General features: G+C 36.8%; 5 protein-coding genes across 9 annotated transcripts; 2 read left to right on the plus strand and 3 right to left on the minus strand.

Annotated features, from left to right (window-relative positions):
- Positions 1-640: 640 nt before the first annotated feature.
- LOC111791800 (phosphoglycerate kinase, cytosolic) lies at positions 641-7,531 on the minus strand. 5 transcript variants are annotated; one of them, XM_087121856.1, is made up of 14 exons: positions 7,390-7,531; positions 6,777-6,973; positions 6,637-6,686; positions 6,159-6,429; positions 5,346-5,689; positions 4,983-5,268; positions 4,810-4,877; positions 3,832-4,083; positions 3,655-3,730; positions 2,868-2,932; positions 2,734-2,783; positions 2,431-2,515; positions 1,347-1,445; positions 641-1,242 (listed from the first exon to the last, which is right to left on the minus strand). In XM_087121856.1, exons 2-14 carry the CDS (start codon positions 6,919-6,921, stop codon positions 1,006-1,008), a joined length of 2,028 nt encoding a protein of 675 aa, XP_086977982.1. In that variant the 5' UTR covers positions 6,922-6,973; positions 7,390-7,531; the 3' UTR covers positions 641-1,005. The 5 variants fall into 5 exon arrangements, with proteins under 5 accessions (XP_086977982.1, XP_023529050.2, XP_023529049.2 ...); XM_023673282.2 differs by having other exon boundaries at positions 2,856-2,932; positions 3,832-4,080; positions 7,390-7,530; XM_023673281.2 differs by having other exon boundaries at positions 2,856-2,932; positions 7,390-7,530.
- A 104-nt stretch (positions 7,532-7,635) lies between these two features.
- On the plus strand, positions 7,636-9,337 carry LOC111791801 (membrane magnesium transporter). The gene is made up of 4 exons (XM_023673284.2): positions 7,636-7,806; positions 7,884-7,936; positions 8,054-8,154; positions 8,928-9,337. Exons 1-4 carry the CDS (start codon positions 7,734-7,736, stop codon positions 9,019-9,021), a joined length of 321 nt encoding a protein of 106 aa, XP_023529052.1. The 5' UTR covers positions 7,636-7,733; the 3' UTR covers positions 9,022-9,337.
- Positions 9,338-10,364: 1,027 nt separating this feature from the next.
- Positions 10,365-12,245, minus strand: LOC111791802 (transcription initiation factor TFIID subunit 8). The gene has a single exon (XM_023673285.2). The coding sequence runs from the start codon at positions 11,633-11,635 to the stop codon at positions 10,523-10,525; it is 1,113 nt and encodes a 370-aa protein (XP_023529053.2). The 5' UTR covers positions 11,636-12,245; the 3' UTR covers positions 10,365-10,522.
- A 280-nt stretch (positions 12,246-12,525) lies between these two features.
- Positions 12,526-14,134, plus strand: LOC111791803 (actin T1-like protein). Its single transcript, XM_023673286.2, has 3 exons — positions 12,526-12,751; positions 13,705-13,783; positions 13,919-14,134. The coding sequence occupies exons 1-3, from the start codon at positions 12,600-12,602 to the stop codon at positions 13,985-13,987; spliced, it is 300 nt and encodes a 99-aa protein (XP_023529054.1). The 5' UTR covers positions 12,526-12,599; the 3' UTR covers positions 13,988-14,134.
- A 6,872-nt stretch (positions 14,135-21,006) lies between these two features.
- LOC111791019 (uncharacterized) lies at positions 21,007-23,076 on the minus strand. Its single transcript, XM_023672191.2, has 5 exons — positions 22,918-23,076; positions 22,543-22,759; positions 22,211-22,437; positions 22,002-22,080; positions 21,007-21,908 (listed from the first exon to the last, which is right to left on the minus strand). Exons 1-5 carry the CDS (start codon positions 22,924-22,926, stop codon positions 21,271-21,273), a joined length of 1,170 nt encoding a protein of 389 aa, XP_023527959.2. The 5' UTR covers positions 22,927-23,076; the 3' UTR covers positions 21,007-21,270.
- Between the last annotated feature and the right edge of the window lie 1,862 nt (positions 23,077-24,938).

Genomic DNA, 24,938 nt, shown 5'->3' on the forward strand with positions numbered 1-24,938 from the left:
CCTGAAAATGCTAAAAAGAAACAATTTGTGAATTTACTTCCCTCATTTATTTTATTGATAAAAGAGAAAATATCTAAAATATTACTTAAACCTTATAATAATAATAATAATAATAATAATATATTCCATTTTCTAATTAAATATACAAATATTACTTAAAAAATGGCAAATTGTGGATCTTTGACCCGTTACGTATCACCGTCTGCCTCATAATTTTAAAACGCATCTATTAGGAAGAGGTTTCCACACCCTTGTATGTTTCGTTCCCCTCTCCAACCAATGTGGAATTTCACAATTCACTCCCCTTAGGAGTCAACGTACTCACTGACACACACCTAGTATCTGGCTCTAATACCATTTATGATAGCCAAACTCACCGATTTGATCGGTTACATATCGCCATCAGCCTCATGATTTTAAAACGCATCCACTAAGGAGAGGTTTCTACACCAAATGTTATGTTTCTCTCTCAAACTTGTAGGATCTCAAGTTATCGATAAATAAATAAGTTATATACGAGGGGTTTGGAATAATCTTTTCCATTGGGATAATATTTAATGTGGGAATCTGGGAGTTTTCTGTCCATGAAAGAAAGCAAGAAAAAGTAAAGGGGTTGAGTTTGTGATGCAAAATGGGGAACTTTTCTTCCTTTAGAAGGGTTTGCTTATTGGGTTGCTGGGAATATGTTGGCTTTTGGCCCCTGTTTTTTCCCTCCCAATTTGTATAGAGATAGCAGAGAATAAAAAAGTTGTCATATTCTTCATGGTTGGTTAGCAGGCAACAATGGCAGTCTGCAGCAGCTAATTCAATTATCAGTACAAAAGCGAATGGATTATCGCACTAGTTTCTCTGACAATGCCTTGCAACCCCGAGTCGAGTTCTTAAGAATCAGGCAACGTGGACTGCTTCGCAACCATGAACTTGATTGATGAGAACCGCTTCCATCGATTAAGTAAAACACGAAGTTGAAAGTTCATGAACCGGAAGACCAGTTACGATATACTTTCATGGCTCAAGATGAGCTTCATTGATTGTAGTTGATTTTGATAGCATTAACCTGAACATAGGATCCCCACGATCTAACACGTGGCATTCCCAGTCCGATCTTACTCCAAATGGGTTCTCACTTAGCCATCCTTCTCCAACTTGATCTTGAAAAACAGATAGTTTTCCTTTTCCATATAGTAAGAAAGCTTCCTTCATTCTTAAAGCAACAGCTTCAACATCGGACTGAAGAAACACCTAACAAATAGGAAGCCAGCCCAGAAGAGATGTCCAAATTCCACGGTATTACTTGAAACAAACAAACAAAAAAAAGTGAAGATGCACTGAGAAAATGGTATTACCTTCCCATTAGGCGCAAGCAAGTCTGCCACTGCCTCCACTAATGACCTTTGCAGCATCCTCCATCTGTGCTCCGGTTTATTGAAATCAGGATTGGGACACTGTATCCATAAAAAGTCCTCCTTCACTTCCAGATACACAGTCTTTGGTGCAAATAGTTAGCTATGGGAATGACTCCATAAGGATTTAACTTTTAAGCATGAAATCAGCTTGCGGTTCAAGGTCACTAAAGGTAGTAAACGTTAGGAACCACGTCTCTCTACAATGGTATGATATTGTCCACTTTGAGCATAAGCTTTCGTAGTTTTGCTTTTGGTTTCCCCAAAAAGCCTCATACCAATGGAGTGTTGAGGATTATTGGGAGTGAGTCCCACATTGGTTAATTTAGTGGAAGATCATGGGTTTATAAGTGAGGAATACTATCTCCATTGGTATGAGGCCTTTTGGGAAAGCCCAAAGCAAAGCCACGAGACTTTATGCTCAAAGTGGACAATATCATACCATTGTGGAGAGTCGTGATTCCTAACATGGAGATGTATTCCTTACCTAAAAACCCATGAGCATCTTCTTAATTAGCCAACGTGGGACTCCCTCTCAACAATTCTCCTCTTGAACAAAGTACATCATAGAGTCTCTCCTTAATTGAGGCTTGACTCCTTTCTCTGGAGCCCTCGAACAAAGTACACCCTTTGTTCGACACTTAAGTCACTTTTGACTACACCTTCAAGGCTCACAACTTCTTTGTTCGACATTTGAGGATTTTATTGACATAGCTAAATTAAGGGCATGACTTTGATACCATGTTAGGAACCATGACTCTCCACAATGGTATGATATTGTCCACTTTGAGCATAAGCTCTCGTGGCTTTGCTTTTGGTTTCCCCAAAATGCCTCATACCAATGGAGAGGCTTACTCCAAATATCAAGCAATCCGGATTTAGAGATATTAGTTGGGAAGGATCGAGTGCTTAAATATCGGGGAGTAAGAAATACAAACAACATTTATAAGTTCTCAGCACAGATATCATGTCTAGGAAGGGACAAATCCAAAGATTGTAGACAACATGGTTCATGAGGTTTTTGTACCTGTATAGAGACAAGCACTAACTCCCCTGGGTAGCTAGATACAATGGAACGAAACGTTGACGTTGCATTGGTCGCGATAAAGTGCCTGAAACCATGAGAATTTGAAACAAGGTTTAGTGAAGTAACAGAAAACTCGATGCAAAGGGTTCATGTTAACTCAGTGACAAGCAGAGGACAGTGGACACTTTATCAATAACTGTCACTCAGCTACTTAGATAGGCCAAGACTCGCTGAGCATAACCTATGCCACGCCCGAAAAAAAGGAGAGAAGGAAAAAAAAAAAAAAAAAAAAGTAGTCCTTACCCATTCCGCATCTCCAGTTGACAAACAGAATGTAGACAACGTTTCACAAGCTGAAAGGGTCATTCAAGAGTGAGATAATGTGAATAATTAAGGTTTGTGCGGGTTAGGAAAAGAATGAAGACCTTTTCATTAACCTCTAGACCAAGAAAATTGAGATCCTTCCTTCTTCTGGCCATTTCCAGAAGAAACATCCCATTACCTGTCATTTACAACATACAACTTATCAACTCTGAATGAAAAATTAAATGCAATCGTCATTAAAACTTGTAGATTATTTGCACCAAAATTGCAGATTATTTTCTCTTATCTAGCGCACATTCTAAACTAAACTACTGTCACAAGAAAGTCTTTTAACTTTTTATGTGAGATTCCATATTGAATGAGAGGGGAACGAAGCATTGTTTATAAGGGTGTGGAGGGTGGATTGTGAGATCCCACATCAATTGGAGAGAGGAACGAAACATTGTTTATAAGGATGTGGAAACCTCTCCCTATCAGACGCGTTTTAAAACCTTGAGGGGAAGCCCAGAAAAGAAAGCCTAAATAGGACAACATCTGCTAGCAGTGGGCTTGTGCTGTTACAAATGGTATCAGAGCCAGACATTGGGTGGTGTGCCAGCAAGGACGTTCGGCCCCGAAGGGGGGTGGATTGTAAGATCATACATCGATTGGAAAGGGAACGAAGTCTTGTTTATAAGGGTGCGGAGGGTAGATTGTGAGATCTCATATCGATCGGAGAGGGGAATAAAACATTGTTTATAAGGGTGTGGAAACCTCTCCCTAGCAGACACGTTTCAAAACCTTGAGGGAAAGTTGAGAAGAAAAAGTCCAAAGAAGACAATATCTGCTAGCGGTGGGCTTGGGCTATTACAATGTAGCGGTTAAATACAGAATTCTATATGATTACGAAGAAAATAATACCACTTCCAATGTCAACCACCAAAGGCAGAGCTGTATCACAAAAGACTGCATCCCAGTTAATCTTGTATGGGTATGCCTGCATGAAGAAATCGCTTCAAACTAATTTTAGCTGCTCATCCAGTTTAAACTCATTATTCAGTTTTTTAGAAAAAATAATCAAAATACAGAAGAACTTACTCTATCCAAGGCTAGAACCCCTGGAAGTTGTTTCCCTTTCAAGAAATCCCACACAACAGAAGCATTCTCAAAGACATTACAAGCAGGTAAAGTACTTGATTCCTGCATCAGTGCTTTGCATGCTGAGGTTCCAACAACAGTTACATCACAATCACTTTGGATTAGATCATATAGCTTTCTTGCTAATATAGAAGCTCCACCCGTACTTTGGCTTGAATTAAAGAATTTCACTGGACCAATCCATATAATCTTCTGCAACATAGTGCTCAGGTGTTAGATTGAGATTCTTGCGTGCTAAACAACAGATAACTATGTTGGTACTAGTAGGGGTTTAAAGAGAAGTTGGACATGCTGAGTTTCTAAATCACAAAATTGTAGTTCATACTTACCAGACTATAACGGCCCAAGTCCACCGCTAGCAGATGTTGTCTTCTTTGGGTTTTCTCTTTCGGGCTTCCCCTCAAGGTTTTTAAAACGCGTCTGCTAGGGAAAGGTTTCCACACCCTTATAAAGGGTGTTTCATTCTCCTCCCCAACCGATGTGGGATCTTACAATCCACCCCCCTTTGGGGCCCAACGTCCTCGCTGGCACTAGTTCCCTTCTTCAATCGATGTGGGACCCTCTAATCCACCCCCCTTCAAGGCCCAGCATCCTTGCTGGCACACCACCTCGTGTCCACTCCCCTTCGGGGCTCAGCCTCCTAGCTGGCACGTCGCCCAGTGTCTAGCTCTGATACCATTTGTAATGGCCCAAGCCCACCGCTAGCAGATATTGTCCTCTTTGAACTTTCCCTTTTGGACTTCCCCTCAAGGTTTTTAAAACGCGTCTGCTAGGGAGAGGTTTCCACACCCTTATAAAGGGTGTTTCGTTCTCCTCCTCAACTGACGTGGGAACTTACAATCAGACAATGGAAGATAATTGGGATTTTAGAATAAGCAGAAGCAACTATTGAAATTTAAGGTAAAAATTGAATCCTACCTTGCTCTTCATTAGCAGGGCGTTTATTTCATCCAATGATGTCGGACCAAGATCAACCGGTAGCCAGCCTAAAAGAGGAAGAAGTTAAGATAACGAAAGAACAAGCTTAATTTCAAAGAGTCAAGCCTTAAAAAGGATAAACATGCATTCGGGTAGGGGAAATGAAAAGTTACCATCTGGAATATCACGAGAAGCAAATATTTCCATTTTCTTTGAAGTGTCTACATTCTTGCACCAGAAATCCTTTGGGTACACAATTTGTACGCTTTTATCAAGTGAAAACTGAATTACGTCTGCAGCTTCCTTACATACACTATGATTCACCAGTCGTGAAGAAACAGGCAGCCCCAAGGCATGCATTATCTGAAATGACATCATTCCAACAAAGACCAACGCAGAGCATGTGGAAGCTAAAAGGTGCAAGGCAGACACCTTGTCTAAAAGGTTGCCTCCTCCAATCTGTATTAAAAAAATTCATAATACATGATCTAGAATCGTTTTATGGCAGATGAAGGAACTAGTAGAGGAAAACATACAATTGCAACGTAAGGTTGCCTCTTGGTCTCTGCAGCCTCCTTTAGCTGACATAAACTTTCTTGAAAGCTAAAACCAGCAATGCAGGTACAACAGAAACGAGTAATCCCAACTGTGGATGCAAGAATTCTATGGGATTGGGAAAAGGAGTCATTAACAAAAATATCAACAACTAAAGATAGCAGCTTGGAAAATTTTGAGCAATTTGCAACTTCTTCTTTGAACTCTGAAAGATTCTCGAGAAGAAGAATGTCGACTTTCTCGAAGCATTCTTTCTTCGACATCATACTAATGGAACTGCACTGTACTGGGAGAACTTTGAGTTGAAGAACAGAGGTCAAATAATCTGAAATGGCAAGCCATCAATCATTAAGCATTAAGGAACATCTAAAGAAAAAAAAAAGACCGTCTAAGAACACTTCCAATTTCATGCATTTATGTTTTCTATTTACTTCTATCTTATTTCCATATATTCACCTATCCCTCCAAACCCATACTAATAGAAGAGACTTCAATCTATCCATATGTATCATATTTTACAGATTCGAATCGGGATGCCCGCGGTCAGAGTCCTAGTCTCCTCCCACTGCTTCGACGACCAACCATAGAATTGGAAGTGAAATTCTCTTTAGAATCATCTCTTACAAGTCCAATTGGGCAGTACCAATGAACCAAAGGAAATCACCCCATGTTCTAATGCACGTGCACCCCACATCACGCCTTATATCCCATATCGAGGTAGGTTATAGAACTCCATTCACAAAATGAAATCACAGTGTACTATATTGACATCAGGAAACATCCTAAATGTGTACCAGCTACAGACTCCATATCAGGATGTCTTGTAGTAGAGTTTGTATTCCAGTTGCTGGCAAGTATCACTTTTGCTCCAGATTTGTGCAAGTATTTAACGGTGAAGACTGCATTCTTCACCAAGTGAATCCTTAGGTTGATTTCTTCCAGTAGCAGTAAGGTTGAATCAAACCTGACCATGACAACTTTTCCGGCAAGTTCTTCCCTAGGAAACTCTCTAAGAGTTTGCACATGTGGAACAGCCTCTAAGTTCCACCAACTAGGAGCATGGTCCTACAATAACCCCAACTTTTATTAAGACCACAAGCAAATCATATATATAATACATAGAACAAAAAAATTAAATTAAGTTTTAAGAACTGGCTCAAAAAAAGTAGGGAACTGAAATTTCAAGTTATGCATACAGAGCAATAAACCAAGTTTCATTTCCATCATAAGACGAATCGGGTGGCACGAAAGGGAACTGAGCCGTCTAAATACCTCCGAGGTCACCATGTTCTTCTTACAATAGACTACCCCCCAACGTCGTGCTGAGATGTAACTTCAAAACAAGACAAATTTGTGTAAGAACTTGGAGCAAACTCATAAGTCTAATATATAGTGAAAAATCAAGTTTATACCTTCTGTTGACGCTAAGACAGCATGATATCTATCATACTTTGTGAAGTATGGAAATAGATTCTGATAATATAACTTCGGTGAATCTTGAGCAACTCCTTTGCTAACGAAAATAGACCCTTGAAGTGGATTTAAAAGTTGGCCCATCTCCTTTTTCCTTATTCAAGCAATGAAAACTCTGCACTAGACTTCAATAAACCTATGATAAAAGAACATTTAGAACACATCGTTCAAATTTGAAAATGACCCAAACAGCTAAGAACGTTTCCAGGTATGGTTCCTAACTATCACCATTGTGTTGCTAGAAAACAGAGTATAACTTCAGCTAGTTCTACAAACCAAAGCAGTCCTTTAATGATGGTAGATATTTGTTTAGCCATGAACTGCCACCATGAATGGACTACAAACAACCACTAAAATCACCCAAATGTTTCATTGAATTGTCGGAAATCGTCACACAGAAAACTGACGTAAAATGTAGTTGTTACAGATCATGGAAGCAATTGATTGCCACAAACACGAAGAAAAAGGACATAAATCGAAGAATTTGAGCTGAATAAACTGAAAACCAAGAAGATAATCAGTCAGTTCCTTTCATCTTTCATTAATACTCACCGGTGAGCCGATAGACGCGTTTGGAGTCGAAGAAATAAGCAAACTGCAAGTTCCAGAAACCAATAACACGCGCCGAGAGCAGGTCAAATTGGCTTGCCGCTCTTTCAGTACCTTATCGACGTCTAAAATAAAACGACACGTCGTCTATTTCCCGTTCGACTTGTAGTCCATATTTTAATATTTTATCAATTTAAATCCTATTTTTGTTTCTCTTATTTTTTATTTTTTATTTTTTAAATATCCCATTAGTATCAACGGAAGCAGGGGAGGTGATTGGAATTCCATAGATCAAGTCAAGCAAAACCTCCGCCGGCATCTGTAGCTTCCGCCGTCCGGTGGTCGAGATGGGAGTGAGCTTCGTGGTCGGCGTATTGGGAATTCTAATCCTAGCTCATGCTGCTTATTCCACCATCCAATGTATGCCCTAAAAAACCTCTGATTATATTCTCTAATTGTAAACCCTGCAGTTCTCGATTGATCTTGTTTGACTGCAGATAGGAACGTATTGAAGATTATGCAGGAAGAGTTTTCAGGCCCTCCGTTTAATGTATTCTCGCCACGCTTTTTTTATTTCTTTAATTTTGGCTTTCAGTTGGTTCCGCTTATATCACTCGATTTGAGGTGTTTCTGAAATAAGGAAGCTTTTCTTGTCCCCTAATTTTAGGTGGCAATCGAATTGAGTCTAGGGTTAGTATTGTCCGTGTGGGCTACACTCACCGTGCCAGGGAAGTTTCGCTCGATTAATCCACAATCCGAGGAGAATAGGTACATTTTTCTGTCAATTTGTGCATGAAATGTGATTTTGCTAAATGTTTTGGATGGAATTCCGCCATTAGTTTTTCGTTTTCCCCATCGATACGATATTACGATGATAAGGCTTTGGTGTTGACGATTGTAGACCGTTTGCCAATCCAGAAAAGCTAGGCTCTGGTAGTAAAACTCCGGTAAAGGTTATCACAAATATAACCTTTGTTACCAGCTCAGTCTATCCACTTCCACCTCCCCCTACCCCCTACCCCTGTGTCTGCCAATTTACTGCCTTGCCTTCTTTCGCTTCAAAGTTCATAAAAGAAGTGCAAAGGCATATAGTTTCCTAGAATCTGGTAGTTATTTTTGTTTTCTTAAAAGGTTCTACTAAGCCGCTCTTAAATGTCCGAAGAGATAGAGATGAACCCGTTAGAAAGTTTTAGAGAATTTCTTTGTGAGATCCCACGTCGGTCGGAGAGGGGAATGAAGCATTCTTTATAAAGGTGTAGAAACCTCCCCCTAGCAAACACGTTTTAGAAAACTTTAAGGGGAAGCTCGAAAGAGAAAGTCCAAATAGGACAATATTTGCTAGCGGTGAGCTAGCGGTTACATTCTCTTTTTGGATTGTTCCCTGTATTTCCATGGTCCGTCCCTTCAATTCAAGTTTTGTTCGAGTTCAGAATATTTCAAGAATTTGTAGTTGTTACAACTAATTTCACTGTTATTAGCATGTTGTTTCGTCCAGCAAGTTAAAATTATTTTTCATGTGGAGAAATATTTTTACATTGCAGGGTAGTTTTTCTTCCTGCCAATCAAGATTTTATGGTCTTCAACCATCGAGGCAAATTATTTCCCCAGAAAACAGATTTGAAGCTGAAACATTGAGATCTCAGTTGTGATTAGAGTTGGCACTGGAGAATTCAAGCTGGAAACAGAAATGGACGTTAAAGAACCTAAAGGAGATATTGCTGCATTCCATCAATGTAATGTTTCTTCACTCGCTAATTATTTTGGATACTGCGAGGTTTTTTCCATGTTTATTTTATAGTCTCTTCGTCAAAACAAGGTTTTGCCATTGTTATTGAATTAGGCGTCTTTTGGATCGATATGAAAGGTTAGTATGTGTTTCTGCAATCTGGTTAACTGGGATTAGTTTGTTTTTTCATCTGCCAATGGTAAATGGTTTCAATTTGGTAGCGTATTTCTCTGCTGTGTACGATCCATTGTTATTGAATTAGGCCTCTTTTGGATGTGTGGAAATGACTTGGGGTTCTTGTTTTAAAATGAATTTTGTATTCTGATGCAATCCTGGGTCATTTTTTACATTTGCATAGCATTTGGCGGCTTTGTAACCGCCTAAGCCTATCATACCGTAGAGGTATGGTAGAATCAAGGTCATGTCATTAGCATCATTTGCTATATGCATTGTAACAGGTATGGTAGAAAACCGCCTAAGCCTATCATTAGTAGAGGTATGGTAAAATCAAGGTCATGTCATTAGCATCATTTGCTATATGCATAGTAACAGTCAAGCTCACCAAAATGTAGTTTGTTAGGAAGAAGTTTTCATACCCTAAAATGTTTCATTCCCCCTCTCCCATCAATGTGGAATCTCACCATCCACTCCCCCCAACGTTCTTGTTAGCACATCGCTCGGTGTCTAGCTCTAATATCATTTATAACAGCTCAAGCACACCACTAACAGTTATTGTCCTTTTTAGGCTTTCAAGGTTTTTAAAACGTGATATTGTCCTATATGAATCAAGGTCATGTCACCGCTAGCAGATATTGTCCTCTTTGAATTTTTCCTTTTAGGCTTCCCATCAAGGTTCTTAAAATGTAGTTTGTTAGGAAGAAATTTTCATACCCTAAAATGTTTCATTCCTCCTCTCCCATCAATGTGGAATCTCACAATCCACTCCCCCCAACGTTCTTGTTAGCACATCGCTCGGTGTCTAGCTCTAATATCATTTATAACAGCTCAAGCCCACCACTAACCGTTATTGTCCTCTTTAGGCTTTCAAGATTTTTAAAACGTGATTGTTAGGAAGAGGTTTCCACACCCTTATAAGCTCTTTCCAAATAACGTGGGATCTCACATGCATTCTAGCGATGTGTCTCACCAACTTATAAATATTGTGCTAAGCTTTGTTAAGGTGTTGAGGTTTCTCAAGTAAAAAGTGCTGTACAGAGCCTGGTTAGAACTATCAAATGTGAAGGAGAATGAATGAAACAAGAAAAGGAGAGAGAAATTCATTGTACAAGTTTAGATCACTATAGACACATCTGTCATTGCAATATTGAAGAGAAAAGTGGTGAGCTCAGAAAGGGCTTTAACAATGAAGCAAGTAACAGCAAGGGCAACAAACATGTTCTGGCTGTTGGATTATGATTGGTTGAGTTCTTCTGGCTTGTCTATAGAATGTCTGAGAATGTATTCAACTCTCCTCTTCTTTTCATCTCTTTCTTTATTGTGCTTTTGATCTCTTTCATCATCTCGTCTGACCCAGAACACAGATTCCCTAATTCCTGTCACTTTAGCATTCAAATTCATAGATCCCCCAAGAAATGTTCTGCTAGTTTCCAACTTGAAATGAACAAGGGGCCTCGCACGAGGAAGAATGTTCGCCTCGACATCCCGACTGTTAGGAAAGCCACTACCTTTAATCGCCTCAATGGCAGGAGCAAACACCTCTGGCACAGACAAATGGCTAATCCCATCCTTGCCAATTGAATTTTCAGAAGGAAATCCAATCCCATCTTCCATCTCTTGCAAACATGACCCAAGGAATGAATTACTTTCACCTCCTGAAAACTCAATCTTGCCATTGCCACTTCTTTCTGAACCACAGGAAACCAATCTCTTCTGCAAACCTAATAGAGATTTCTCTGCCTTCCTCCGCTGCCTCGCAAGCTCTATCTTCTCGGCGCGTGGCTCCCTCGGCTTCCTCCTCCACAAAGCTGAATGATTGTAAGTATGAGCATCAGGGAATGCTGGCAACCAACTGGGAATATGTTTGCTAGGTGGGGCTTCACCAATCTGAACAAAGCTTGGAATTGGCTCCCTGTTTCTGATCACCGGGAAACGTGGTAGCGGATGAGCAAAAGGGATCTCTTCAACTGAATTTACATAGCGAACAATGCTCTTCACTGACCCCGAATTGGTAAGACAATGATTTGGTTCCCAAGCACCCTGAAACCCCTGTGATGATTCCAACTCTTCGATCCCTCTAATTATATCAAACACATTGCACTCAGTTCTACCAGCTAAATTGGCATAAAAAGCTGCTATCCTCCCCAAATGGCAAAGGTATTTGATGGCAATGTCAGCGAGTGCGTCCATAGCAGACTCCTTGAAGCTCTGAAACCCTGCGATGTTACACATCTGCGTCACAGCAATTCTGGACACCTCTCGACCTAAATCGTTGCCACTGCACTTCCTCAACTCAGACCTTCGTTGTTCTTTCGACTTCATGCTACTCCTACCCCCATCCCTCATTGCCTCTGCATTTCAATCTTCTTCGAATTCCGCCACACTCAAACGATCAAAATCCAGTTACTCGTCGGAAGACTGTTGAATCCTTCTTCGATCTCCAAGCGTAATAGTTGATTTTTTTGCAATTCGAAATTCGGAACCAGACAAGAAAAAACTCGAGAAATGAATTCGGAGTCAGAATCAAAATCAATAACAAGAACCTAGCAGTTAGAAGGCAAAAAAATCTAAAGAACCATCGGAAAGTTAGGGAAGAAACAAACACGAAAAGCTAAAAGGAAGCTCTAAAACTGATGATAATAACTTTCCAAACTATCATACAAATAATTCAGAGGATTTTTTTTCAAATATCTGAAAGAGAAAATTAGAAATATGCGAGAGATCCAACGATCCGAAGCGCTGTAATCTAACAGCACAAAACCCTAGACGGAGAAAAATGGAGGAGAAAGAGAAAGTGAGATTTAAAATCGGAGATGACGGTGGACGGAAGCAGAAACAGACGCCGCCGCAGATCTCCGGCGTTTGAAGAGCGATTAAACTGAGCTGTAAACTCCTGAAGTTCGAGGTTTTCGTTCTGAAGAGAAGAAACCTTCGGAATATTTTTATTTATTTATTTATTTAAAATTGTATCTAAAACATTTATTTTTCTCAATATTTTTGTTAACAAAAATAAATTATTAAACTGTGACTTAGGAGAATTATAAAATAAGATGACAAGTGGACACGTGTAAGTTTGGGCCTGGAAGTTTGGGCCTTGGTCTCATCTCAAGGCTGCCCATTGGGCTTTTTTACTCGTGGGCTTAATCTCAACCAGAGGCCATGGACGTTTGGGCCTTGGTCTCATCACAAGGCGGCCCATGAATGTGCGTTTTGAAGATGGGGGCATTCCACGGCTGTAGATAAGCATGGATAGAACCAAGACCAGAAAGAAGCCGTGATTCTGAGAAATCGAAGCAAGAGAGACGAAGAAATGGAGAAGTACTTCGGAAATGCTTACAGAGGCGACCCTGGAGTTCCACACACTGACCCAGATCGTTTTGTAAACATTTGGATTGGTTCCGCCGCCTTCTCCGTTCTCACATGGAAGAATCCCTACATGTGGCAACTCTCCAATCAGTTCAAGTACTCTTTTTCTTCATCTCTCCCTGTTTGTTCGAAGTCGATTTAGGGTTAAATTTGCAGGGAAATGTCTTGATTCTTAAACTATAGCACTATTTGTTTGAATTCTTGTTTGCTCTGCAATTCGCCTTTCTGCTTCATTACTCTGTTGTTATGTACTGACGTTCAATAGTTTCAGCTTCTTTTTTGGCGGGTCAGTTTTGAAATCAATGTTTACAGGGGTTGGACTTTGATTAGGAGTTATTTTAGGGATTTGCAATTCTAGTGGACCTTATTGCACCAGAAGTTGTAGTGACTGTAGATGATTCAGTTTCATTGCATGTATAGTGATAATCTTATCACTTATTATTCAACTGGCCGTGAAATTGTAAATGTTATTGTATAACGATAATCTTTCATTGCCTGTATAAAACTTAACGTCTTCTGTTCTGCGGAATAGTTGGTTCTGGAATTTAAATTGTTCTTATATAAGAATTTTTTCGATCCTCCTGAAATATATTTTTCATTGCATTCACCTGTACTGTGAAGAATATAAATTTGCTTTTCCTGATGTCTGCTGACAAGTATATGAACTATTATAACTATATATGATTTTCTTCTTGTGTTGTTCAATGCCAATCTTATTTTTGGATTCTGCTTCTTTAGGCTGAAGAATTACTCCCGTAAATGAATCTGATATTGTGGATCCTTAGATCAGGTTTATGCCTTGTGTTATCATTTGGTTCATCGATGTTATCTTATCACTTAGAAATGTACATGCTGGGTTGTTGATATAGGGAGATATTGGCATCCTTTCTTGCTGCTTGTTCTACAGTTCTCTTTTGCATTATTCCCATTAGAGATTGTGGGTGTTCGTCGTGATTCTTTGTATTGTTTTTGCCGCTACTGTTTTGCAATTGTCATCCTTATTCTCAGTTCATATTTGAATCATGCATTCTCAATTTGTAATTTGATAGTTGGCATGATAAAGCGTTTTTGTTTGAGCAATACCACTGGAAAAAGGCGCGTGAAAAGAATCAGCCATACCAGTTCAAGGTACATTATTCTACTCCAGTTTATATAGAAAACAAACAAGCATTTTATATTGCATATGAACCACTTTGTTGTTATACTTTTAATATGTCATGGAATGGCTACAATGTTCTTACAAAATTTTCTTTGTTCCTGCAGTGGAATCAGTACATGGACAAGCTCCACCGGGATTCCTATTATTACAACTGGCCCGTGTACTTTCCTTAAGCTCTCGGACTATGTAAGAAAATTGTTGCTTGGATGCTTAGTTATTTGGTTTGTTACTGTAGCATAGAGAGATTACTATTGCACTCAGGCTCGAAGGTTTATGAATGTGTAGAATCATATTTGTTTAAATCTGTTTGGATAACAGCATGTCGTGTGGTCGTTCTTTTCTGCAGTAATGATTTTGGGAATGGATGAACCATAATTGGTACCATTTGCAATTATATGATGAAGATCTGAAAGGGTATCTTATATCATACTGAAATGGAGCATAGCAACTTAAAAAATGTGCTACAACTTGGTGTTCAGATAGATTCCCAAATAGATAGTAAATGTGAGATCTCACATCTGTTAGAGAGGGGAACGAAGCATTCTTTATACGGGTGTGGAAAACTCTCCCTAGTAGATGCGTTTTAAAACTTTGAGGGGAAGCCTTTGAAGAGAAAGTCCAAAGAGGATAATATCTGCTAACGGTGAGCTTTGGCTGTTACAAATGATATCAGAGCCCGTCACTAGACAGTAGGGCTAGACCCTTTCCACAATATACACGTTTTTAAATCCTTGAGGGGAACTCGAGCTTGGGCTGTTACCGTAAATGTTTCTTTTGTTCTTTCTCGAGTAGAAATAGTAGTAATCACTGGTACAGTGAAACACAATGCACCTTTTCATCATTTTGATGTGGTGTCATCTGGATTTTGGATCATGATACCTTCTACCTTATGTTTACCATATACTTTTATATATACATCTGGTAGAAATGATCGAATCGTTTTCGATCCCCAGAAGTACATACCAATACTCTGAGTCTCACATGTTTTACAGGTATGGTGGTCTGATTCTAAGATGATGCAGAAACCCAATGCTCTGATTTATGGATTTCTTAGCACAGCTTCAGCATTGATGTATTTGCAGACCAAGCCAATACTCATTGCTGGATCTGGGCAATCTTTTGGGCCTAAAGCTCTATCTGTTGCCATGTTTAAAAGAACTGTGACCTCCTTTTGAAGCCCATCCTCAATTCTTCTTCATTCCAAAAGATTACTTGTGCCACACCAAAAGCCCACCTTAGGAAGATCTGTTTGAGTTAAAGATGGGAAAGAAGAACAAAAGATTCTTTTTTTCTTTTCTTTTTTTGTTCTTCTTCCATTAAAGTTTATCTAAATATGAAAGTCAAAAATCAGAATGATTATGGTGAACAAACTTCACTCTTCTTCATGATGATGATATTCTCTTAGACATTGTTCATTCTTCTGTACATTCAAATGGGTGAATTTCCCTTTATGCCCCCAAAATCCATCTCTTTTCTCCTATTTGTCTCTCTTAGTCTTGATCCTAACTGCATTCACCACTCAGCCGATATTATACTTTTTGGACTCTTTTTTGAGCTTTTCAAATGTTTTAAAATGAGTCTACTAGGGAGAGGTTTCCACATTCTTAATCAGGAATGCTTTGTTCTCCTCTCCAACCAAGCGATTTCACAATCCACCGCTTGGGAGCCAATGTCCTCGCTAGCACACCGCCTGGTGTCTAGCTTTGATATTATTTGTATCAGTCTAAGCCGCTTTGGCCCATTATGTATCGTCATCAGCCTCACGATTTGGCAGGAATAGTACGTGCGATTTGATTATATTTTAGGGATGGAACCGAAAATGGGTGGGAGAGAAATGTGAAAAAGCATGGAAAGGTGAAGAAAGAAAAAGAAAAAAATGGCAAATGGGTTGCCTTTTTTGAAGATTTATAGTATAGAAGTTTTAGTTGGCTACAAAGACTTACATCTAAAGATAAATAAATAACAAACTTATAAATATGATTCATTTATGGAAACTTCCAACTTCAAACTATACCACTCTTTTTCAATAATGTAGGCCCCCAATTTGTGGTTTAGTGCTTTCCACTCCTTCACTTTTACTCCTTTAATTTTCTCAATTTTGTGCGTTTACACGTGTTTAACCCAAAACATATCTCTATCGTTCTTTTTTTTGTATACGATTTAGAGAAATTAATTTGAAATATATCGATTTTATTCGTGTTTATATTAACAAGCTCCAGGATTAATAGTATTATTTATGATCTATATTAATAAGATTTTGAATGCTTAGTTATGATTAATATATATATTTTTCCGTGAAATGTTAAAAGTTTGAAACTTAATTATAATAATTTGAAAATGTGAAATGAAAAAAAAATATGTCTCAATTATTTGTTCGGTTATTATCATCACCTTTGATATTCATTTCGTATGACAGCGATACGTTTGTATGGAATTTGAAAATATTGTCCAAACTTATTTTGAGAATTAATGGAAATTCTTGTTTCTCAAGTCACCATTTTTGTCCTTTTATTTTATTCCCAAATTTTCATTATCACAAATAGCACCAAAAATACTTTACACCATTGCCACATATAAAAAAACATTATATCACAAACAAAAGTTTTTTTTTTTTTTTTTTTTTAATTTCTTGTAATTCAAACAAAAGTATTTTTTATTTATTTATTTTGTTTCCTTTTTACCAAAAAAAAACGATGGCTTAATGTCTTCGATCATTATCAAAAATCAGTCTATTGTCAAATTCGACTTGTTGAAATAATAGCCGCTTAAAGAAAATTGATTGAGACCAAAAAACAATTGTGACTTCAATAAAAGTGCATATTTCTAGATTAAGTACGACTTTTTTCAAAAAGAAAAAAAAGCTTGAAATGGAGAATTCTCAACGGTCGTAACTCTTCAAATTAAAAAATATGAGAAATACTTTAAATTTATACTTCATTAGAGATATACAATTTTTGGAATATAAATAATAAATATTTTGATTTATTATTATATTTTTAAAGATATTTTTGGTATAATTTAGATTTTTAAGGGTAGAGAGAAATTAGAGGGAATGCAGACGGAAAGCCAACTCAGAAAACGCGGGAACCGTAAATGGAAGGGAAAACACAGAGGAGTATTTGTATTTGAATTTCAAACTTCCCACGTGTCACTGACGTGGACGGGTCCCACGTGTTCCCCCCTTTGCTTATCTGGCGGCTCGGTTAGTTCACGGGCTGGTTTTTAAACCAATATTCCTTTGGTTTCCCACCAACAATGCACGTGTCAATTCCAACTCATTCTTTGGAATTTCAAACGCTTTTTCAGTATTTTATTATTATTATTTTATCGGAATTGTTGAAATCTAATTTATAATTGTCAAAATGCTTTAACATTTTATAAAATGGGATACTTTTTTAAGTAAAAAGTTTAATTTATCATTACAAGTATTTTTGTTTAATTCAAAATTAACTATTTATCTCCCAAATATCTTTTCATTTTAAAAATACTTTTTTCCTTTAAAAAAAATTAAAAAATACACTATTACATTTTAAAAAAATACCCATAAACTTTTAAAACTAATATTATAAAATTTGAAGATAATCTCTAAGATATTGATAGACGATTTTTTTCTAAATATTGACACTAAAAAAGTTAATTTCTTTTTAATAAAAATAAAGAGCGTTAATACTGTATTTAAGTTAAACTTTTAGTGTTATTTTTTAATTTTTAATTATATTTTTTTAACCCGAAGAATGTTTTCAGATTGTAAGATATTTTTTAAATAAATTACTAATGATTTTCATCCCAAATTAACGGTAAAGGATTTTTTTAATTTAATAATATTATTAAAACTTTTAAAAGTTATTTAAATAAAATACAAAGTTTATGGACATTTTTATACTGCATGGTATCTGACTCTGATACCATTTGTAACAATCCAAGCTCACCACTAGCAAATATTATCTATTTTAGCTCGTTATATCGATTTTCACACTTTTATAAAACATGTTTCGTTTCTTTCTCCAACCAATGTGGGATCTCACAATAAAGGATGAAAAAACATAATTTTGAGTACTTCTAAATAAGTCAATTGCCTGGCTACGTCAACGGACGTGTTGGATTCGAATTTAAAATAAATAAGGAAATACTCAAAATTTAGATATTCCAAAACTATGAGGAATCTAAATGAATTTTGTATTTTTTGAATATAATATTTGTAATTTACTAAGAACTTAAAAGAAAAAAAAAAAAAAAAAAAAGTAAAATTCAAACATTATATCATGATAATGGCCCACTCATGGCCATGGAGTTGACAGCCTGACATCATTACATCATACACATCCATCCATCCATCCATCTCATACCATCCACACATGATGGGGTTGATGTAGAAGTTGCCACCATTTTCAGAATCCGAGTCATCAACGAGTCAGAACCATGGCCCCACACAATGATATGACTCACCATCCTCATTCATGATGTTTCGAAATTTGTCATTTACATTTAATAAAATCTCTAAATATTTTTTAAATAATTATTTTCATATTATTGCTAAATTAGGTTGTCCTCATTCATTCCTAATTCTTCAAATCCTTTTTTTTAAATATTTATTTCTTCCCTGACAGCAAACATATCTATCATTAATTTAATAAAATTAATATGATAATATTTCAAATCAACCCAATAATAATTTTTTAAAAATTTAATGAAAATTTAAGCATTTAAAAACTAAAATATAATTAAGGCAAAAGTTGGCGAATAAATAAACAAAATATTGAAAGAATAAAAGCGAAAAGGACAAAAACCATATTTAATTCGAGTAGAAAGAAACATTAATATACAATAAACTCGAAAGGTATTAATTAAAAAACTTACTTATGCAATGTCACGCCCGAGCAAGTTGGTGACCCGCGTAACATATCGTACGTATGGACTTAATTTAAAATCGTAATTAAATTCCTAATGAAAAAAAAAAATTATTAAATAATACAATGTATAATTAATTGGTTATTAATGTTAATCAAGTTGCTAATTAAATGTGGTTTCAATGGTACACCTAATCCCATTGTTTGGACCCAACAAAACCCACTGAGAAGAGAAAAGAAGGTTTTTTCCTCGATGCATATGGTATGGTGACGTCATTGATTAAAAAAGAATTATAATATTATTAAAATTTTAATTTAATTTGGCTATGGACACATAATAAAAGTGATAATATTAAAATAAATGCTTAATGGATATAAAGCTAACAAATAAGAGAAATACACGTGGAAACCAAATCGGGATGCATGCAGGACACGTGGCAGATCATGGTAGTGATTAGTGTGGTGTGGAAGGGTGCGTGTACGTTTAAGGAATAGGTGGAGTGGATTTCATGCCCATTTTGGCCTCCGTCCAAAATAAATTTAAAATATTTATTTATTAGGATAAGAAAATTTAAAGCGGGTTTAATTTAAATTAATTCGGGATATTTAGTGACGTGGGTGGAATTGTTCAGTAGTGGACACCTCTGCAATTCCCATTCTCTTGGGGGTGTTTTTGGTAAATAATAAATTATTATTTGAAAAAGAGAGATGCCTAATTTTTTCTAAGGTGGAATTTAGAAAAATAATAAATAATATTTATCTAGGTTGGTTAGTCATGTGAAGTAGAAGTGTATGGTCGTTATTTTGGGCGTTTGGAGACGAGGATCAGCGTATTCGGTTTAAGAATAAAGACACACATATCCGGAGTAAGGAGAATTTAATGTGGAAAATAATAATGGAAATGTCAGTGTCTAGGTGGCGGGAGGGTATGCAAATAGGGCTTACTTGTGAATGCAGGTTTGATGAGTTGTCGCCTTCGAAAATGGAGAATTTTAAACGCCTATTTCATGGTCCTACGTCAGATTCCAACTCGACAGAATTAAATAAATGAATAAATGAATAAATAAATATATTTTGGGGTTATTTAAATAAAAATCTAAAAATTTTAGGTATGGAAGGGCAGGCATGAGACAAACACAAAATAGTAAAGAAGATAAGGTGGTGCTCAAAATGTAAGGCAGTGGAAAATACGTAACATATCCAACATTTCCACTAAACCCTAATCTTTCATGCATGCATCAAAATCTCGGGTCGTTTTCGTTTCTCTAAATAAAACAACCCAATGATCTCGAATCGATTGCCATGTGACCTACAAAGGGATTTAGTGCTCAATCTAAATTTTGAGTTCGATATTAAGTTCAAGTTGATGCACAAAGTAAGTTAAAAGTGTTAGACGAATACGACTGTTCACAATGGTATGATATTGTCCACTTTGAGCATAAGCTCCCATGATCATTCCCTAAATTAGTGGATGTAGGACTTCCATCATCCAACACCTCCCCTCGAACAAAGTGCGTCTCCCTTTAATCGAGGCTTGACTCCTTTAGAGTCTTAGTCAATTTTTACTGCCTCCGAGGAGCCTTGGCTCCTTTTCTTTTGGAGTTTTTTGTTCGATATTTGAGGATTTACCAATCTATTGGCACGATTAAGTTTAGAGCATGGCTCTGATACCATGTTAGACGAACATGACTCATAATGGTATGTTATTGTCCACTTTGAGAATAAGCTCTCATAGCTTTGCTTTGGGGTTCTCCAAATGCCATCATACCAATGGAGTTAAGTATTCATCACTTATAAATCCATAATCATTCCCTAAATTAGCCGATATAAGACTTCAATCATCTAACAAAAAAGGGCCGAGTGTCAGTCATCATGTCACAATCATGCTTATTCGCATGCTCGTGCATCACCTGTTGTATTGTCTTTCTATTGTAATCATGTCTAGACTTGCTCAAACATTAGTACATGAAGGCAGACAATTAGTCTTAATGTTTTAAATAACCGAGGTAAACAAGTCAAAGCATCCCTAAGCTACTTTCACATTTCCCAAAACAGGCTTCAGGATTCTCCACGTTACCTTTTTTTTGTTTTTATCCACTCATTTCACTTTCACTTTCTATTTCTTTTTTCAAAAAATAATTTATTTAAACACTCTAATTAATCTCCATTAATTAATTAATTAATTAATTAAAGCTCTCATAGGTAATGATGGAAATAAAAAGAGGGGTTCAAGAGTGCCATCATTTCCACGCAATACCTTTCATCATTTGCTTTTTTAAAATCAATTAAATTAATTTTTTTAATTACTTTCAACCTTACTTTATTAAACGCATTTATTTTTAAAATTAAACTGAAATATTCATCTAATTAACGCCAAAAATTCTTGAGGTTGACAAGATACAACGAAAAAGACGAACCACCCAACCAACCAACCAACCAACACAAACTAAATCTGGTTAAACCGAACCGAACCGTACCGGACCTCAAAAATCCATTTTTCCAATTTTTTCTCTTTTATGGCGAGCACATCTTGATTTTTACATGTGTCGATATTTACAGATTTATGGATTTTTTTTTTCTCGGATGAATCTCAGCCGTTGATTGGAATCTTACATGACGGAACAAGCGTTGGGATTCTCATCGCTGAACATCTGCGGCTGATCCTGTTGCATGTGGTGAGGGAAGTGGTGGTCCATTGGAACGACGTCGTATCTATGGTCTGTGTAACCATGGTTAGCGTAACCATAGTTGGGGGTATAGTAACTCGGGTTTGCTTCCATTGGGTAGCTATGGTGGTACTGCATCGGCGCCTCGTAGTATAGTGGTTGGTAGGGATATCCGCCGTAATACTCTAACTTGTTCATTACATCCACCGGCTTAGCACCGCCACCCTCGGCGGCAGCGGGCGGTGGTGCAGGTTTAGATTCCACCGCCTCTTTTTTTTCACCACCGCCTTCCTTTTTCTCACCGCCGCCTTCCTTTTCCTTTTTCTCACCACCGCCACCAGCTTCTTCCTTCTTCTTCTCACCGCCACCAGCTTCAACGGCGACGGGGACAGCAACCACAGCGGCAGGTGCCGGGGATTCTTCTTTTTTCTTTTCACCGGCGGGTTCTTCCTTCTTGGGTGGGATAATCTCGACGTTTCTTTTGAGTTTGTCTTTGAGATACGGCTCGAGTTGCTTCACATCCATTGTTCCTTTCACGGTGACCAAATCCTTGGCTCCGTCCAAAGCCACCGATTGAACCCCTGTTCAATTACAAGATACAAAAAGTCAATTTAATTTGATTTCATTTGGGCATCTGTTTGACTGAGCTAAAATTATGATATTTTAGACCTTACCGTTGATTTTCAAGATGATTTTGCGGATTTTTTGTATGCAACCTTCACAATGCAGCCGGATTTTCAAAACGACAGTGCTCTGTTTCAATGAATGAAAAACAGAGTATGAACAGTGATTGAGAGATGAACTAAGAAACAAGAAAATTAAAACGTGGGTATCATGTGAGTTGTTCTTATTACGTTAAATATGAACAGTGATTGATACTCACCTCTTTGGGTTTTTCTTCAGGAGCTTTCTTCTCCTCCGGCTTCTTCTCATCGGCCTTCTTCTCCGCCGGGGCGGCGACAGCGCCGCCGTCTTTTTTCGGCTGAGGGGAAATAAGCTCCACTTTCTTCTTGGTTTTAAGCTCCAATTTCTCTTTCACCGCAACGACATCCATTTTCCCAATCACAGTTAACTTATTCGCCGCACAATCCGTCTTAACACTCTCCACATCTGACCCACAAATTCAATTAAAAAAAAAAAAAGAATTATACGAATAAAACGAATAATTTGGATTGAGATTCCAAAAAGTATTCGATTCTGAAATCTAGATTTTACCTTTGACATGTCGGACAGCTCGTTTAATCTTCTTTGCACACCCTTCGCAATGCATGTCGATTTTGTATACGGCGGTGATAGCTCCGCCGTCTTCTTTCTTCACTCCACCCTCCGCGACTGCCGGAACCGCCGCCGGCGCTGGAGCTGGAGCTACAGCAGCCGCCGATTTCTTCTCGACTTCATTTTTAGCTGCTGCAACTGCTTCTTCCACCTTTTGCTGCAGAACCCAGGAAAAGAATTCATCAGAAGAAACAAATTTTGGAATTACAATTTCAAAATTTCAAAATAAAAAATTAGACATCGAGAGAGATCGGGAGAGATCGAGAGAGATCGAGAGAGAGAGAGAAAGAGAGAGAAAGAGAGAGAGAATCCGACCTCTCCCATTTCTTTTTGTTTTTCTTTTCCTCTTTGATTCGTTGATTGGGAGTAAAATGGTGGGAGGATTTGGCTTATATAGAACTGGGATTTGAATGGCTATGTATGTATGTATGATGGTAATGCATGGCATGATGATGATATGGTCCGGATGGTGGGGCGTTGGCCTTGCCGTCCGATTAGACTGGATGCCCTTTTTCAATCATATCGGATGTATCTGTATCCAATCACCTGGTTTTAAGTGGATGCCACATGGGCATGTGAAATACCCACAATACCCCTTCCCACCATTTTGTTTTATATTATTATTATTTTTTTTTTGAAATTTTAGATAGAAAATAAAAAAAATAACTGTCATATTTGAATTACCGATAATACCCTGTTCAACGTTATTATCCATTCAGTTTGGTAAAAGAAAAAACGATGGGCGGTCCGGTAAATTGGGCTTTGTAGAAACGGTTTTTAATATTTAAATATTTTATCTTACTTTATGTTTTCCCTTTCTTTTAATTTATTTTAATTGTGCGTTGTTTTTTCATTCGTCGTTGGATTTAATAATATAATAATATAATAATATATTCAAACTAAATTTTAAAATATTTTTATTATTTCCATAGCTTTAACATTACTTTTCCTAATTTAATCATTTAATACCATATATATATATAGAGGTTAAATATTAAAAAATATTTTATTTTTTCAAAAATTGTACTTATGTTTCATAAATATTTCAAATAAATCTCTGAATTTAATTCTTTTAAAATTTATAATTGAAATTAGACTTAATCTATAACTTAATTTTTATTTAAAATTTTAAATAAATTGACTATATATATATATGAAATATATATATATATGAAAGTAATTATGTTTCGAAGAAGGTCGATTTCAATGCCATTTTTGAGGTAATGTTATCTTTTTTTTTGTCAATATATGTAGGAGAAACGTCTCGTTTTTGCTCTCTATTTTAGATCCTGCTTTCTTATTCGTGTTAAACATCATGTGTCATGATTTACTTATGTGGGCATGAATTTAAAAGATTAAGATCCGTTTAATATTTTAAGTTTATGGAGTTTTTTTTTTTTTTTATTAAATTGATAATATATATTAACTATAATTGTTTTTTTTTTTTTTTTAATGTTGGAGTAAAAGGTTAAAATAGATATTTTAAAATTCAAACCATTAATTCCCCTAATAAAGAGGGAGACAATGAATTTGAACATTCTAGATTCAGTGGCTGCGACGGCGGCGGCGAGGCGCCGCCATCTAAGGAAATTAACGGCGGCGGAGGGGGCGGTCCTGAAAAGGAAATGTATTTGACTAAAGCCAATAAACTTATTTTATGGAACAAAGGAAAAGGCGCGAATTGAGATGGCGTTTACTGGGGGAGGGAAGCGGTGGTTCATGTTGAAAGGGTGAATGAGGATAACGTGTCAACATCTGAATGAGCTGTGACGAAAAGTAGCCCACTAGCGGGGTGAGTTTGACAACCATTCTTCAATTTTTGTCCTGTCTTCGGGTCGGGTGGGGGACCGGGCTCATTATTGTTTGGACAAAGTTTGGAACCTTATTACTATTTCAATTCATTCATTTAATTTCACCATCTTTATTTTATTTATTAATTTCCTTCCACCACAAAAATCCTATCAAAATCCAACCAAATTTAAAAAATATGTAGCAATAAAAAAAAAAAAAATTATCTAACAAAATCTTAAATAAAAGAGTATTTTTACAAAGCCTAAATTAAACTACCTTATATTATTTATAAATACATTAGACTAAAAAAAATCGATATAGAGATTAATATTTTGTTTAATATATATATATATTTAGAACTTTATTGTTGAATCACGTTATTGTTGTTATGTAAGACAAAGTTAGACATGTGAACTATGTACTTGAAAGATGGTACAATTCGAGCTATGGAAAAGGTAAACAAAAAGATAACTATCTCTATTTATTTTTATTTATTTTATTTTTTTTGTCGTCCTTTTACGTTTGGTTTGTATGATAAGCTTATA

Source organism: Cucurbita pepo, chromosome 3 (genome assembly GCF_057944985.1).
Source record: "Cucurbita pepo subsp. pepo isolate OVF chromosome 3, ASM5794498v1, whole genome shotgun sequence".
NCBI classification, from domain to species: Eukaryota; Viridiplantae; Streptophyta; class Magnoliopsida; order Cucurbitales; family Cucurbitaceae; genus Cucurbita; species Cucurbita pepo.

What these genes read in the sequence shown, in the direction of transcription:
- LOC111791802 (XM_023673285.2), bottom strand. Translation starts at nt 11,635, where the DNA reads ATGAGGGATGGGGGTAGGAGTAGCATGAAGTCGAAAGAACAACGAAGG.
- LOC111791801 (XM_023673284.2), top strand. Translation starts at nt 7,734, where the DNA reads ATGGGAGTGAGCTTCGTGGTCGGCGTATTGGGAATTCTAATCCTAGCT. An exon ending in TGCTTATTCCACCATCCAAT is followed by an intron (nt 7,807 to 7,883) that starts GTATGCCCTAAA and finishes GTTTGACTGCAG; the next exon opens with ATAGGAACGTATTGAAGATT. An exon ending in CCACAATCCGAGGAGAATAG is followed by an intron (nt 8,155 to 8,927) that starts GTACATTTTTCT and finishes TTTACATTGCAG; the next exon opens with GGTAGTTTTTCTTCCTGCCA.
- LOC111791800 (XM_023673281.2), bottom strand. Translation starts at nt 6,921, where the DNA reads ATGGGCCAACTTTTAAATCCACTTCAAGGGTCTATTTTCGTTAGCAAA. An exon ending in GGCAACCTTACGTTGCAATT is followed by an intron (nt 5,269 to 5,345) that starts GTATGTTTTCCT and finishes TTTTTAATACAG; the next exon opens with ATTGGAGGAGGCAACCTTTT. An exon ending in GGTGGTTGACATTGGAAGTG is followed by an intron (nt 2,933 to 3,654) that starts GTATTATTTTCT and finishes TGTAAATGACAG; the next exon opens with GTAATGGGATGTTTCTTCTG.
- LOC111791803 (XM_023673286.2), top strand. Translation starts at nt 12,600, where the DNA reads ATGGAGAAGTACTTCGGAAATGCTTACAGAGGCGACCCTGGAGTTCCA. An exon ending in CAACTCTCCAATCAGTTCAA is followed by an intron (nt 12,752 to 13,704) that starts GTACTCTTTTTC and finishes GTAATTTGATAG; the next exon opens with TTGGCATGATAAAGCGTTTT. An exon ending in ATCAGCCATACCAGTTCAAG is followed by an intron (nt 13,784 to 13,918) that starts GTACATTATTCT and finishes TTGTTCCTGCAG; the next exon opens with TGGAATCAGTACATGGACAA.
- LOC111791019 (XM_023672191.2), bottom strand. An exon ending in CTGAAGAAAAACCCAAAGAG is followed by an intron (nt 22,081 to 22,210) that starts GTGAGTATCAAT and finishes TCATTGAAACAG; the next exon opens with AGCACTGTCGTTTTGAAAAT. An exon ending in AATCATCTTGAAAATCAACG is followed by an intron (nt 21,909 to 22,001) that starts GTAAGGTCTAAA and finishes GTAATTGAACAG; the next exon opens with GGGTTCAATCGGTGGCTTTG.